The following is a 16,747-nucleotide window of genomic DNA, read 5'->3' as shown; positions in this document are numbered from 1 at the left end:
CACAGTTCTGTGGATCTGGAGTCACATGTAGACCAGTACAGGTAAAGGACATTAGTGAACCAAAGTGTTTTTACGACAATCGACAATAGTTTAATGGTCATTAGTAAGGGGGAAGGATGGAGGGAAGAGTGAGGGCTCATGACGGGAGGCACAGAGGCAAGGAGGTGGATTAAGAATATGAACAATAGAAGACCGAGGGAAGACTAAGGGGGTGGAAGCTGGTCTCTGACAAGCTACATGAAAAACTCACAAACAAGAGGATCAATGGATACCACATAGTTTACGGATGGGGTGCACGAAGGCTCCAGAGTGGTGGGTACAAGTCCAAGTTGAGCATGGGTGCCTTGCAGGTCATGGGCTCAGGGGGAGGGTGGTTGAATCGAGGAACTGACTTCCCCATAGATGCTGTCAGACCTGCTGAGATTTTCCAGCATTTTCTGCTTTTGTTTCAGATTCCAGCATCCATAGTAATTTGCTTTTATCAAAGTGCAGATGGATACTTGTTGCAGCTTGCTAATTTCAGATTTTTATTGAATTCAAGTTTCACCATCTGCCGTGGTGTTTGGCCCCGCTCCAAATTCTGTTCCCTATTTATTGATTCTCTCCCTCTCCCTGGCAACAGTTTGCAATTAGGTCAGTCTGTTCACAACCTTGATGTTACATCTGATCCCAAGGTGAGCTTCTGATCTCGTATTCATGCCATCAGTAAGACCACCTATTTCAACTTCTGTAATATTATCCAACTTCACCCCTATCTCAGTTCAGCTGCTGCTGAAAACCTCATTCTTACCTTCATTACCTCATGACTTGATTATGCCAGTGCACTCCTGGCTGGTCTCCCACATTCTGCCCTCCATAAAGTGAGATTATCCTAAACTCTCCTGCCCACGTCTTAACTCGCAACAAGTCCCGTACCCAAATCATCCCTGTGCTCATTAGCCTACATTGTCTCCTGCTGAAGCAATGTCTTGATTTTAAAATTCCCATCCTTGTTTTCAAATCCCCCCCCCCCCCAGCCCCGCACCCCCCCCCCCCCCCCCCCTCCCCCACCACCTCCCCCGGCCTCGCTCTTCCCTATCTCAATCATTTTCTGCAACTCCACAATAATCTGAGATATCTGGGCTTCTCTGATTCTGGCCTCTTGTGCAGTGCCAATATAATTGCTCCATTATGGCCGTGTCTTCAGTTGCTTCGGCTTCAAGTTCCAGAATACCTTCTCTACACCTCTCTAACCTTACTTTCCTCCTTTAACACACTTGAAACCTACCTCTTTGACCAAAATGTTGGTAATCTAACCTAATATTTCCTTACATGACTGGGTGTCACACTTTGTTTTTGGATTCTCCTGTGAAACATTTGGGACTATTTCATTACGTTAATGGCATTATATAAATACAAGCTGTTATTATGCTTCTTACAAATATCTCAGCATAAAGCTTTGAAAAGCCTGTTGGGATCCCTTCAGCGTCAAAATTAATTTAACAAATGGTTACAACTAGGGTCAGGGTCTATATTCACCTGCACTTAACCACTTACTCCAATGCAGAGTTGTGGGGAGTTGGAGCCTATCCCAGCAGGCACTGGACGTTCGGCAGGATACACCCGGGATAGGACACCAGTCCATCATCGCAGGGCACATGCACACACACAATTTGCTGTGGCCAATCCCTCTAACCTTCACGTCCTTGGACTGTGAGAGGAAACTGGAGCACCCGGCAAAAACCCACACATACACAGGGAGAAAATGCAAACTTCACACAGACAGATACCCGAGGCTGGAATCAAACCTTGGTCCCTGAAGCTGTGAGGCAGCAGCGCTCACCACTGTGCCGCCCTATGCTGATACTTATGATGTGCGTATTAATTTCTGATTGTTATTTTCCTGCCTGTCCATTCTCACTTTCAAGGTCATTCAACAGAATGGGCACTATCATTGTTGAAAGTAGCCTGGTCCATTCCAGTTGTGATGAATGACAGCCAGAAGAAATCAGGCTAATTCAGCTCTGGTAATGTGTGTAGAAATTCATTGGCTGCTTGTATTTAAGGTTACCTTTTTGGAAATAGACAATTGGCCGAGAGTTTCCAGGAATTATAGAGCAATCTCCAGGACACTTCTGCCTAGCAAAACTAGGTCAACACATTTGCAAGACATTATTATTAAGCCACCTTTCTGTATAGACTGGAGGGTCCTCATAGGATTTGTATTACTTGGTCCTGGGAGACCTTTGTTTCTCTTATCTTTTCTTTGATCCTTTAGTTATATGTTTTTTTCCCAGTTTACATGTTTAGTCAATCTGTCTGTCACTGTCCATTGCTGATGTATGCTGCTTTGAGAATCAGTCTTTGACTGGAAGCATATTAGCATTAAGCAAATATAACAATAATGTACTTTGGGAAAACTCTTATTCCAGTATACTGCTACACTCTTCCATGAAGTTATTTAGTTTTAGCAACAACCTTTGTAAAGCTGATAGTTATCAATTATTCAAGTGCATTACTGCCTGACTTAATTCAAAATATCTGAAATTACACAGCCTGTTTTATTTTTGGAGAAACAATTTACATTGTGTATAAATTGGCAAGTGAAAACATGTAGTTGAAGAAGGCTTAAAGCTGACTGCAATGACAGAGAGCACACTGGGGAATAAATGGAGCACCCTACACAATGTAGTTCACCAGTTGACGAAATTGGATATCTATCTGTAATTGGGTTGCCAACTCTGGTTGGATTTATTTCTCGAGGTTTCATCACATGAATTCCTGCCTCCAACACTTGTGTATAAAACCAATTAAACCAAATCAAATGAACTGAGGGACAAAGTAAAAGTGGCAGTCCCTTAAAGGGAAATTTCTGTCTCCAACGGTCCCACCCCGCACTCCTGCTTTTTGTCACCTGACACATCCACCTCCATGGCGCACTGGCACCCCATGCTCAATGAAATGTTACCCAGTTGGTTGATGCATGACTCTTAGTCAAGCAATTATTTTTCTCATCTCTAATATTTTTCTAACCAACACACAGAAGTATTCAAAGAAAGTGATTTTTTTTTAATGGCGGGTGATCTTTTTTCAGGATTGTTTGCAGAAGTATTGTGGAGATTACTCTTTCATTTCTGAAGGCTCTAGGCCAATGCTAGAGGGGTAACAACACTAATTTGTGAGGATGGCTTTTTATATAACTTTTTTAACTTAGAAAATTGTGTCCATTTTTTGAAATCCTACTTTAGGAAGGATTTCAGGATTGTGTAGAGTGTTTACCGAAGTAATGCTAAGCATTAGCAATGAAAGGAGACTGGCGAAACTGGGAGTTTTTTCACAAGAACTGCTAAGGTCAAGGGAAGATTTAGTAAAGATATTGAAAATATGAGTGCTTTGCTCAGGTAAACAAGGAAAAACTATTTATTCTGCTGGCAAACTGGTAACGAGACAGTATAGCCAATCTGAGCTTGATTATTTGGGTCCAGCTTTTGCAACAAGAAAACTGCTGAATGGAACTAAATATCTTGGTTTCGAAGGATGACACGGTGGCAGAGTAGTTAGCACTGCTGCCTTGCAGTGCCAGGGACCCAGGTTTGATTCCAGCCTTGGGTGGCTTTCTGTGTGGAGTTTGCATGTTCTCCCCGTGTCCCGGAGGAAACTCCCCGGGTTTCCTCCGGGTGCTCTAATTTCTTCCCACAGTCCAAAGATGTGCAGGTTAGGTGGATTGGTCATGCTAAAATTGATCCTTAGTGTCCCAAGGTCTGTAGGTTAGTGGATTAGCCAAATTAGCAAAATGTGCAGGGTTACGGGGAGAGGGCCTGGGTGAGATGTTCTTTCGGTGAGTTGGTGCAGACTTGATGGATCAAATGGGTTAGTGCAGTGTAGTGATTCCAGGGATTATATGGTATTACCCTTGCCCTCTGTCGGATGTCTGTCATGGTCATTTGAGTCCCAACTTCAAAGCACACAACACAGAAAGAAAAGGAAGAAAGGCATGCATTTATATAGTACCTTGCTCAATGCCAGGATAATACCAAAGCACTTGACAGTCAATGAAATACTCTTTAAAGTATGGTCATTGTTGTAACTGAGAAAATGCAGCAGCCAATTTGTACACAGCAAGATCCATCAAACAGCAGTGGGGAAATAACTAGATAATTTTTTTTTCAGTGTTGTTGGTTGAGGGATAAATAGAGAGCAGAAGATCAGAGAGGGCTTTCTTGGTCGTCTTTGAAGAGCCTTGTGGGATGTTTTTTACACCCATCTGAGATGGTTAAAAAAAAGCTTCAATTTAACAACACACCTTAATAATCTAGAATAAATCAGCTTCACAAAATAAAAAGTCTTCTCTGAGAAATCTTCACTTCAGAATTAAATGTTTCAAGCTAATAACAAGAAGTAGCTGAAGTTAAATGTATCCACAGAATCCCTACAGTGCAGAAGGAGGCCATTCAGCCATCGAGTCTGCACCGACAACAATCCCACCCAAGCAGGCCCTATCTTTGTAACCTCACGTAATCCCCCTGACCGTAGGGGGCAATCCCACCCAAACCTGTTCCCCATAACCCCAAGTATTTACCTTGCTAATCACCCTAACCTTCACATCTTTGGATTGTGGGAGGAGACCGGAGCACCTGGAGGAAACCCACACAGACACAGGGAGAATATGCAAACTCCACACAGACAGTGACCGAGGCCGGAATTGAACCTGGGTCCTTGAGCACTGTGAGGCAGCAGTGCTAGCCACTGTACCACTGTGCCGCCCCATCTAGTACTCCTTAAATTGAATTCCCATTATTATGACGGCACTTACATGAGAATGTCGGATACGCATGCTGCCGACTTAAAAGACTTGGATCATCACAAAATATATTACATCAGCACATTTCTTCCAGAACATCCATTTTGAATTCTTTTTAACTTGGCCTGACAGCGTAAGGTGTACTACCACAAGTAATTGGGATGATGTTGTAAGTAGTGATAGACCACATTAGATCAGCAAGGAAACTTGTTTCCTCCTGCCCCTCCTGTCAAACTCTTCTGCATTGTTTTTCAAAGCGTTGTCCAAATTTTTGTTTTATGATGAAATTTCTCTTTCCAAATCGTCAATTGTCATTTACTTTAAGGCTCAGTGATTGTGTATCTGTATATTTTTAATTGTTAATCCGAGTGCCAATAGTAAGGAAGGAGGCACATTCATGAATAACAAATAAGCTGGATGATGACTCAGCAGATCATCCTTTTAAATTCCTTGTTTAGCCATAACACATCAGCTTATGTCTTCCTATCACCAAAGACAGATCACATTTCTGTAATCCCTATTCAGTCTTTAAACTCAGAAGCAAGATGAAGACAGAGAAAGAGCTTAAGTGTTGTACCATCTGTCAAGTTACCTATGCCTAAACTGCTCCCATTGCATCTGCCAAGCATATATCAACCTCCAAGTACCACAATCCCTGGAGCCTATCTTACCAGTAAAAAAAGCCTCCAGAAAATCTTCTGAACACTTGACTATAGTGTGAAATTTGGCCGGTTGCAAAATAGAAGCTTACCCCACCGGCCTTCAAGGCATTCTAACCATCTCTGCACGGATTAAAATGCTTTGACAAGGCTAAACAGCACAGCTGAATATCTTTAAAGTTTTGTTCAGGCTTAGAACCCCCACTTTCAATTCGTTGAATTCAGCTACTTGAGGGATTTTGTAAAATCATTTTGATGTCAGTCAATTCTGACTCCTGTCAGCTTCATTAAATCCAGTCGAACAATGAGGAAGTTAGAAACAACTCCAATGGTGCAATTTCCGATGGTTCCTAACAGAACCTCAAATCAATGCTTCGAGTCTACTGGATAGTAAGTGGGTGTACTTGAGACACCCCACTCATTATTAATGATTATTATTACTTATCAGGTTGCATACAGCAGATAATTCAGAATCTGGAACATTTTGAATGCTTCAACACATTTTAAAAATTCAAGTATATTACCTCTACTATATTCTTCTTCAGTTCTCAGCCAAAAGACATGTCCAACCCACAGTGTCACAGCTCCACCTCGGGTAGAGGCAGGTCCCAAATCCATGCCAGCTGGAATAGGGATTCAACCCTATGCTGTTGGCACTAATGTGATCCACACCGGCCATCCAACCAACTGAGCCAACCAGCCGCCCAGTGAATCATAGAATCCCTACAGTGCGGAAGGAGACCATTCGGCCCATCAAGTCTGCACCAACTCTATGAAAGAGCATCTTAACCAGGCCCTATCCCTGTAACCCCACATATTTCCCCAGCTAATTCCCCTAACCTACGCATCTTGGGACACTAAACAAAAATACAACATGGCCAATCCACCTAACCTATTAACTGTGGGAGGAAACCGGAGCACTCAGAGGAAACTCATGCAGACATGGGGAGAATGTGCAAACTCCACACGGACAGTCACTCAAGGCCGGAATTGAACCCGGGTCCCTGGTGCTGTGAGACAGCAGTGCTAACCACTGTGCCACCATGCCGCCCCAAGAATCTGAACTGCTGCAGCAACATATATTCTCAGATGCATGTTGTATGTATCCTGGCCTGCCATTGGTGCATGTTGGATGGATTTACATGTTGCTCCTCTATCAGTTTGGCTGTGTTGTGAATGCACCTTCCTTGGCCATCGGACCTAGAGTGGGACTCGATCCACTGAACTTCTGACTCAGAGGCAGGGATGCTACCCACTGTGCCACAAGACCTCCTATCTCCGATAATAATCTTGAATATTCTGTTACTTCTATTCTTTCTGTTAAATTTATTTCCATATTTGTTCTCATGACTTAGAATAATATATAAGTTGTGGAGTTTTTTTCCCTTCATTTCTGTAATAAACTCCATCTTAGGATTTTCTCTCAGGTAAAGCAGTTAAGGTAAATAGATTGGATGCATTTAGGGTGAAGCCAGATATGTGTAAGAGGGAGAAAGAAAAAGAAAGATATGCTGATAGGGTTGGATGAAGTAAGGTGGAGGAGGCTCATGTGGATCATAAATACAGGCATAGACTATTTGGATTGAATGGCATGTTTCTGAGCTACTGTTTGTTGTTGTTTCTCTTCCCACAATGAATGGTGCACAAGGCAGACTTTCATCTGTCTTAATAGTGAGGTTTTTCCTGGATGAAGTCGCTAACCTGTCACCAGAGACTTATCGTTTGAGGGGTGCCACTCCACATCAAGCATGGCCGATCAGGAGTCTCTCCCATTCTTACTGCCAACCATCGGAATGTTGGCAGGATTTTGCAGGTTGGCCACATTATGAACAAACTGTCCTTAGCCATCAAGTCCTGGGGTAGGACTCAAACCCGGAGCTCCTGGCTCAGAGGCAGGAACAATACCCACTGCACCACAATACTACATTACATTATTATGTAATCTTGATTGTTTGTTGTAGACCTTTGATTCAATCAATCTAGAATCCAGATAAACTTCAGCAACATGTGCTTTTACTCCATTATCCATTCCATTGAAAATCCTCCGAGAATATCAGAGATAGCGGATGTGATGTTTCTGTGCCTTTTCTATAGAGTCACAGAAGAAGCAGCTTGAAGAGAATTCAGAGTCTGCACACGAGGAATCCATATCAGAGAATGCAGAAACCTCCACAGAGGAACAAGTGGAAGGAGGCCCTGATGTTGATGGAGATGGGGAAGAGATGACTGATGGGGTAGAAGAAGATTATGACGAGGATGGCAGCAATGAGATGGTATGATCTACATGCATTCACAAGCAATATGATACAACCCTTCTGCGTTGTAATTCAGGTCAGAAACTCCAAGGTGTTTTATGAAGTCCACCTGAATCATAAGTTTTGCACTTTGAATTTGGCTAGGGTGAGCATGAGATATTTCACTTCAGATATGATACAAATGACCAACTAGAGAGCTTTTATTAAACAAGGTTTATTTAAGTATGTGGTTAACATGTATAGAATGAAAATTAGCAATAACTTCTACCAGTTACAAACAAGAAAAAAGACAATCATGATATTATATAAACCTTAACAGCTAAACACCATTCCAATGAAATAAATCTCATAAACAAACCTTTGCCACAGATTTAACACAGCAAAGACTACTGCTCACGTGATACTGGAATTTAGTCCTTTGGTTGAATGCTGCAGTTCTCTTGAGGCACGCAGAGACAAGCCTGGAGTCAGAACAGCTTCCCAAAGCACCAGGGAGACTCGAGTCAAGCCAACCACCAACAGCATATTTTCTACTCCAGGAAGGCCAGGATCCTTGCTTCCAGCTAACAGCAGACTTTCCAAAACCATGGAGAGAAATACTTCTTTTCAGCTTGACGTCCACCCCCTTCTAAATTAAAACTGCTGCCAGCCAAATGAAAAGTGAAACCTTGAATTCACTATGAAGAAAAAAAACTGTCCAAAACACATGACCTGCCGCCAAACTCCCACCTAACATTGCAGGGTCATAAAACAACTCCCAGAAAGTACCTGAGGCCCATAGTATAAATAAACAAAACCCCATTTAAGCCGTTGAAGTAGCAATAAAAGGACTTCTAGCAGATGGCCCTGCAACAATAAGAAAAAAACTGAAAAGGTCTGCTTACAACTGCAGAGAACATGATTTTTTTAAAAATTCTTAAAGGTACACTCATTCAGTTCAGAATGCCAGTGTCAACTCTCCAAAGAGTTATGTGAAAATATTTTGAAGCGGAAGGCAGGAGTAATTATCAGGATGTGGCTGTTGCATTTGCATTATGTTTTATATGTTGAACAAATTTAAGTTTTAAGTGGTCAAATCTTAGAATTGTTTTAAGAGGTATTGCCATTACTTTGGGGAGTTTGGATGCACACTAAGTTGCTGGAGTAATGAGGAAACTACCCCTTTAAAACTATATGGTAGGTTGTTACATAAGGTTAAATCTCATGGGATCCAGGGTGAGGTATCTAAATGGATACAAAATTGGCTTCTTGACAGAAGGCAGAAGGTGGTTGTAGAGGGTTGTTTTTCAAACTGGAGGCCTGTGACCAGCTGTGTGCCTCAGGGATCAGTGCTGGGTCCACTGTTATTTGTCATTTATATTAATGATTTGGATGAGAATTTAGAAGGCATGGTTAGTAAGTTTGCAGATGACACCAAGATTGGTGGCATAGTGGACAGAGAAGAAAGTTATCTCCAATTGCAACGGGATATTGATCAATTGGGCCACTGAGCTGACGAATGACAGATGGAGTTTAATTTAGACAAATGCGAGGTGATGCATTTTGGTAGATTGAACCAGGGGGCAGGACTTACTCAGTTAATGGTAGGGTGCTGGGGAGAGTTGCAGAACAAAGAGATCTAGGGGTACATGTTCATAGCTCCTTGAAAGTGGAATCACAGGTGGACAGAGTGGTGAAGGCGGCATTCGGCATGCTTGGTTTCATCGGTCAGAACATTGAATACTGGAGTTGGAACGTCTTGTTGAAGTTGTACAAGACACTGGTAAGGCCACACTTGGAATACTGTGTGCAATTCTGGTCACCCTATTATAGAAAGGATATTATTAAACTAGAAAGAGTGCAAAAAAGATTTACGAGGATGCTACCGGAACTTGATGGATTGAGTTATGAGGAGAGGCTGGATAGACTGGGACTTTTTTCTCTGGAGCGTAGAAGTCTGAGGGGTGACCTTATAGAGGTCTAAAAAATAATGAGGGACACAGATCAGCTAGATAGTCAATATCTTTTCCCAAAGGTAGGGGAGTCTAAAACTAGAGGGCTTAGGTTTAAGGTGAGAGGGGAGAGATACAAAAGTGTCCAGAGGGGCAGTTTTTTCACACAGAGTGTGGTGAGTGTCTGGAACAAGCTGCCAGAGGTAATAGTAAAAGTGGGTACAATTTTGTCTTTTAAAAAGCATTTACTTAGTTACATGGGTACGATGGGTATAGAGGGATATGGGCCAAATGCGGGCAATTGGGATTAGCTTTGGGGTTTTTAAAAAAAAAAGGGTGGCATGAAAAGTTGGGCTGAAGGGCCTGTTTTCATGCTGTAAACCTCTATGACTCTATGGCGCTATAATAAAATTGAAACTGTATTTCCGTGGTACGGAAAGGTCGAAAAATATAAAATAGACAGAGGACTGTTTCTTTGGGCACTGATGAGGAATGGCAAGTTGCACTCCCCCTAGATTCAATCTAGCTGCTCAAGGAGGGGTAGATAGAGGGAATGAAGAGGAACAAAGAACAGTACAGGGCAGGAACAGGCCCTTCGGCCCACCAAGTCAGTGCCAACTTAAATGCCTCTCTAATCGAATATTTTCTTGCCTCCACATGGTCCATATCCCTCTATTCCCTGCCTATTCATATATCTATCCAGATGCCTCTTGAACGTTGCTTCCACCACCTCCTTTGGCAGTCCCAGGCATTCACCACCCTCTGTCTGAAAAACTTCCCCCTTACATCTCTTCTAAATTTTCCCCCTCTCACTTTCAACTTCTGCCCCCGAATAATTGACCCATCAACCCTGGGAAAAAGACTCTGACTATCCACTCTATCCAAGCCTGTCATAATCTTATAAATCTCTATCAGGTCCCCCTTATCCTCTGATGTTCCATTGAAAACAATCCAAGTTTGTTCAAGCTTTCTTCATAGTCCATATCCTCCAAACCAGGCAGCAGCCTGGTAAATCTCTTCTGCACCCTTTTCAATGCATCAACATCCTTCCGACCAGAATTGGACACAATACTCCAAATGCAGCCTAACCAAAGTCTTATACAGCTGCAACATGATTTTCCAATTCCTATACTCAATGCACCGACCGATGAAGGCCAGCATGCCATACGCCTTCTTGACCACCTTGCCCACCTGAGTTGCTACCTTCAGTAAACAGTGGATCTGCACACCGAGATCCCTCTGCATGCTAATATTTCTAAAGGCTCTACCACTTACTGTAAACTTTCCTTCTGCAGTAGACCTTCCAAATCACATCACCTCACATTTGTCCGGGTTAAATTCCATCTGCCATCTTTGAGCCCAAGTCTCCAGCCAATTTATATCCTGCTGTATCCTCTGACAATCCTCTTCAATACCTACTACTCCCCCAATTTTTGTATCATCTGCAAATTTGCTAATCAGATCACCTACATTTTCCTCCAAATCATTTATATATATTACAAACAACAACACTGATCCTTGTGGACACCACTTGTCACAAACCTCCAGTTAGAAAAGTACCCTTCCACTGCTACTCTCTGCTATCTATGCCCAAGTCAGTTTTGTATCTATCTTTCCAGCTCACCTCAGATCCCATATGGCTTCACCTTCTGTATCAGCCTGCCATGAGGAACCTTATCGAAGGCTTTACTAAAGTCCATGTATACAGCATCCACTGCCCTGCCCTGGTCATTTTGTTTTGTCACTTCCTCAAAGAACTCAATCAAGTTTGTGAGACACGATCTCCCCTTCACAAAACCATGTTGCCTATCGCAAATAAGCCTGTCCTCTTCCAGATGTGAGTACATCCTGTCCCTAAGAATCTTCTCCAATAATTTCCCCACCACTGATGTCAGGCTCACAGGCCTGTAATTTCCCAGATTGTCTCTTCTACAAAATAATAAGTAAGGGAGCCACAGCAGCAGGTTTCTGGCACAGCCTCTTCACCCAGCCTTAAATAAAAAGAAAAAAATAAATATGTTTTATTACATCTGGAAACCACCTATAAAAGTAGAATTGAGGCAAAATGAAGCCAAACTTTTAAACTTAAGAATCAATCTTTAAAATACTGATCTGCTGGATTGCTTTTACACTTTTGGCATTAGATGTTCTACCACAGGGAGAGGAGCTCAGTGAATGTTTTTAAGTTTACAGGCAGAGAGGTCCCCTTTCTCCAGTAAGAAATTGATGTAAACAGGCAGCAGAGAGTTATAATGACTGAACACTACACTGCACACAGCACTGGTATGAAATCAATAGATGCAGTATTAGTGCAGAACATATTAAACCAACTAACCTGGTGCACTATCGTTCTGAGCTCTGCATACATGTGTAGAATTTTAAATGTACTCTGAAACTACCATTTTTGGAAGTTAATATTTTGCATCATTCACAATTTTGGAAACTGTATGTATTAAAGGATGGACAATATATTTATAAAGAATAGTTGTAGATAAGGGATTAATTTAATGACATTATAGCACTTGGGAATGGAACTTCAGCTGAACTAAGTCTTGCTGCAAGTCCCACAGTTAAAACAGATTTATGCTGTAGAATTCCAGCAGATAGCAATTGTTAATATAGTGAAGAACGAGAGATGAATGAACATTTGCAGAGATGCAGTCATTATACAGCAGAATTGTTAGGAAAATGTTTTCCTCTGTTTATAAACACCTGCTGTGATAACGTTGGTAATGCACTTGGCATTTTCAAAATGTCATTGTATCACTTGTGCCTGACACAAAGACAGAAAAATGCCAGATAGAAAAATGCACCACAAGCAATTGAAATCTGATCCTCAGAGCAATAGAAACAACTATTTATCAGAATACTTCCAAATGTTGTCATTTCACATGTCAGTGTTAGTTCAGCTCTCACTGTCAGCTTTCGCTTTTCCTCCCAGTCACTTCTCTGGTTATAGCTACAAAATGTTTAAATAACAGTGAGAAAATCAGCATAACTGTGGTATTTGTTTTAACTGATCACAAAAGAGATGCGATGGAACACTCTTTAAATAATTTGGCTTTCCCTATTGCCTTCTCTGATTATTTTTCTTCTTTTTGTCTAATGAATTCTGTTTATTCCGTTACTTTCAGAATGAAAATCATGTATCAGATATGGAGGATACACAGTAACTGATACGAATAATAAGGTTGGTTTTTTTTTTACCTGATTGCTGTTAATTGCCAATAATTGTATAAACGGCACTGAAAGACAGCAACAAATTGCATTTATATGGCATCTTTAACTTAAGGAAATGGAATAAGGTGCTTTACAGGAGCGTTATCATACAAAATTTGACACTGAACCACACAAGAAATATTCAGCCAAATGATCAGACGCTTGGTCAATGATGGAGGTTTAAGGACTGTCTTAAAGGAGGAAAGAAAGTTAAGAGAAACGCAAAGATTTAGGAGAGAATTCCAGAGTTTAGTGTCTTGGCAGCTGGAGGCACAGCCACCAATGGCAGAGTGATGAAAATTGGGAATGTTGAAGAATCCTGAATTGACAGAGTGCAGAATATCTCAACATGGGGTGGGGGTTCGGTTGTAGGACTGAAGGAGATCACAGAGATAGGGAGGGGTGAAGCCATGAAGAGATTATAAACAAGGAGAAGAATATTAATATTGAGGTATGGTTTAACTAGGGAGCCACTGTAGACCAGCCTAGTTGGGACAGGACTTGGTGTGGGTTAGGACATGGGTAGCAGAGTTTACCTCAAATTACCTCAAGTTAGAGGAGGATAGATTCTAGGAGGACAGATAAAAATAGGCAAATATAGAGGTCACAAAGATGTGGATGAGGGTTTCAGCAGTAGCAGGTCTTACTGTGGAAGGAATAGAGTTGGGTGATGTTATGGAGCTTGAAATAGGCACTCTTAGTGATGGTGCAGATGTGTGGTAGGAAGCTCATCTTGAGTTCTGATATAACATTCAAGGTTGCAAACAGTCTGGTTCAAATTCAGGCAGTTGCTAGAGAGCGTGACAGCAATTGGTGGCAAGGGAACAGAATTATGATGGGAACTAAAGACCAATATTGAGTCGGAGGAAATTTCTGCTCCTCCAGCACTGGTTGTTGGACAAGCAGTCTGGCTGTTTATAGATAGTGGAGGGGCTGAGAAAGGTGGAGGTCAGGTCGAGGTGGGCATCGTCAATATATATATTAGAAATTACATTGTGTTTTCTGAAGCTCAGATGAGAATAGGAGGAAGCCAAGGATGCATCACTGAGGGACACCAGAGGTACCATTGCAGGAACAGGAAGATAAGCCCTTGCAGGCAATTCTCTGGCTACCTCAGACTTCAAAGCAGATTAGCTCAAGGTGACTAGTACATTTTTGTAATATTACACCTTCAACTTTTCAGATATTTTGTAATGTCATTTTTATACTGTTCTACTACTAAATCAGTCTGTGGAGTGTTTTGGATCTGTGCTGCAGACATGATGAACTGTGCTGAATATTCTATCAGTTTATGGCCCTGCTGCTATATATTAACTTTCTTCAAAAAAAAAGACACTGACTTAAGTATGTTAAATAGGTCTGTTTTTTAATAGTTGTAAATTTTGTCTAATCCAATATTTTGTACCGATCGTATTTCACGCTGAGAGCTTTGGCGAGTCAGCCCAGTTCTCAGTCACATTAACTGGAAGCAGCTGTGATTATATTGTTCTGCACAGCAGGGCAGCTCGGAAATAAATCTTCTATTTTAACATTGGGTGCATGAATATTTTTGAGCAGTCACTTTGCAAAAGATGTATTATAGAATGGTTTAGCATATCTAGTTATATAGTTTCCAGAGGATCAGATTCTCACCGATAGCATGGTGCATGATGCGCTTGGACTGCTCATTTGATGGCTCTAGCAAACAGTCTGATCATTTTCATGGTAAGACCTTATTTGAATGTGATTAGAAAGCTGGCAATGTTCTCTGAACACTGACAGATGGTTCATAATTTTGGGGGGTGGTGGTTATGGGTTGCGGGCAGGTCTCCCTGGAACCAAACCAGATGTATTTTTCTAAAGGAGTGGGTAATCCTGGATGGGACATTGTGGGGGACACAGAAAAATTGGCAACAGGCCTGATGGAGTGTGAATGCTCCTCCTAACCTCAAAAATTTTGAAAATTAGTGCAATTTTTCCAAAATGGCCATCACCTCTCTTAAGAAGACCTGCCTTGGCATCTCTCTGTCCAGTATTAGTGCCTCATTGGTATGTTTTAATAAAGTTGTGGCCCTTTTGTGGGCCCATCAAAAATCAAACTGGCAGAACCTTGGCGGTTCGTGGATGGTAGATTTTCATTGAAGACATCAGGCCGGAGTTTCCAAGCTCCGCAGTGTCGGATTAAGGGGGACCCCAAAGATGTCATGGGGAACCCCTCTCAGAAGCTCACAGGTGAGATTTGCAAAGAGCAATTGCCAAGGGGAAGTTTGCACTTCTGGACAACTGACCTCTGATTTCTCCCCCGACCTCTACCCTGATCCCAACAACCTCTGACCCAACCTCCAATCTCCAACCCCCCATCTCCAATTTCACCCGCCAATCTCCAAACTGAACCCCCAACCTCTGATCTCAACCCCAACCTCCAATCTATCCCCAAACCTCCAATCTCTCCTTCCCCTGCTCAACCTCCCATTCTTCCAACAACCCTATCTTCTGACCTTCAATGCCTACCTTCTCCCTGGCCTATTAATTTCAATGGATCTTTAAATTTACCTGGTTTATGACAGCTGGTGCCTTAAAAAAGAGGGCATGGTCTCTTCACTTGAACTCTCCTGTGCTTCGATACTGGGCCGCAAGTACATGCTGCACTGCTGGGATCTCACCCAGCCTGAGTCGGTAGGTCAGGTGAGACAGGCTGAGAAAAGGATTTGTGTAAGGAATTGGGCACAGAGTGGTAATCCAATGCTGATTGCCATTCCTAGGAAGGTTAGAAACATAGAAACCCTACAGTGCAGAAGGAGGCCATTCGGCCCATCGAGTCTGCACCGGCCACAATCCCACCCAGGCCCTACCCCCACATATTTTACCCGCTAATCCCTCTAACCTACGCCTCCCAGGACTCTAAGGGACAATTTTTAACCTGGCCAATCAACCTAACCCACACATCTTTGGACTGTGGGAGGAAACCGGAGCACCCGGAGGAAACCCACGCAGACACGAGGAGAATGTGCAAACTCCACACAGACAGTGACCCGAGCCGGGAATCGAACCCAGGACCCTGGAGCTGTGAAGCAGCAGTGCTAACCACTGTGCTACCGTGCCGCCCAAGCAGGCCCATCAATTGCCTTCTGGCCTGTTGTTCTACGGTGTCTGCATAAAAGTGTGTCATTTAACCAAAAGCATCCCATAATCTCGTTTCAGTTCGCTTTCCCATAAAGCATTCAACCAAAGTTGCTGCATTAACTTAACAAAAGTGATTTTTATGTTATCAAGTTCATTGCAAGAGCTTCCCTTTCTCAAATCATCCTTTGAACATTAGAAGAGCTCCTTAAGTGTACTGACGTGAATGAACAGAAATGGATTAGTGTACCTCTTCAAATGTAATAGATATGCTGCACTTCCTAAAGCTGGTTAGAAATATCTGTACAGATATAAAAGCATAAACAGCTCCGGGGTATTTCTATCAGTATGGGACCACTTGGTGGGTTGTACAGAATTTACAGGTTTTGATCAATGCTGAACTTGATGTTTAACAAGTGGGATTGTCTGGTTACTTCATTAATTATAGTTAATAAATCTACCATACAAGCCTTCTCTGCCTCAATGCCATTTGTTGACTAATGCTGCACAGCAAGGGATGAACAAAGCTCTATCAGTAATACTACTGTCTGTAGAACTATGTGGATCCTCAATGCATGTGGCTTGAAACAATGTGTAATGAGTGGGGTAATGTTTTCAGCACTCCCTAAGGAATGCAGAAGAGCATTGGGGAATTCTGGCACTTGCCTCCTTTGGTTTGTTCCACTAATTGTAAGGGACAGAAAGTCACAAGGGTAGGTGACCTCAAACACAACCTATACTCCTGCCATGCAAAGCTTTCTGGCAGAAATGCTGAAGATTGAAATATAAAATTTGTGTGCCAGA

General features: G+C 42.2%; 1 protein-coding gene across 2 annotated transcripts in view; it reads left to right on the top strand.

Annotated features, from left to right (window-relative positions):
- The window catches only part of LOC144495703 (RNA-binding Raly-like protein), a 481,162-nt gene that overhangs the window by 375,458 nt on the left and 88,957 nt on the right, over positions 1-16,747 (top strand). For both annotated transcript variants that reach the window (XM_078216042.1, XM_078216043.1), the window contains 2 exons: positions 7,534-7,712; positions 12,760-12,815. In XM_078216042.1, the coding sequence (XP_078072168.1) occupies positions 7,534-7,712; positions 12,760-12,798 (218 nt within the window). In that variant the 3' untranslated portion in view covers positions 12,799-12,815. The remainder of the gene's footprint in view (positions 1-7,533; positions 7,713-12,759; positions 12,816-16,747) is intronic.

Source organism: Mustelus asterias, chromosome 7 (assembly GCF_964213995.1).
Source record: "Mustelus asterias chromosome 7, sMusAst1.hap1.1, whole genome shotgun sequence".
Taxonomy (NCBI): Eukaryota; Metazoa; Chordata; class Chondrichthyes; order Carcharhiniformes; family Triakidae; genus Mustelus; species Mustelus asterias.
The sequence above is the reverse complement of the archived record's forward strand: the minus strand, read 5'-3'. Positions and strand labels throughout refer to the sequence as shown.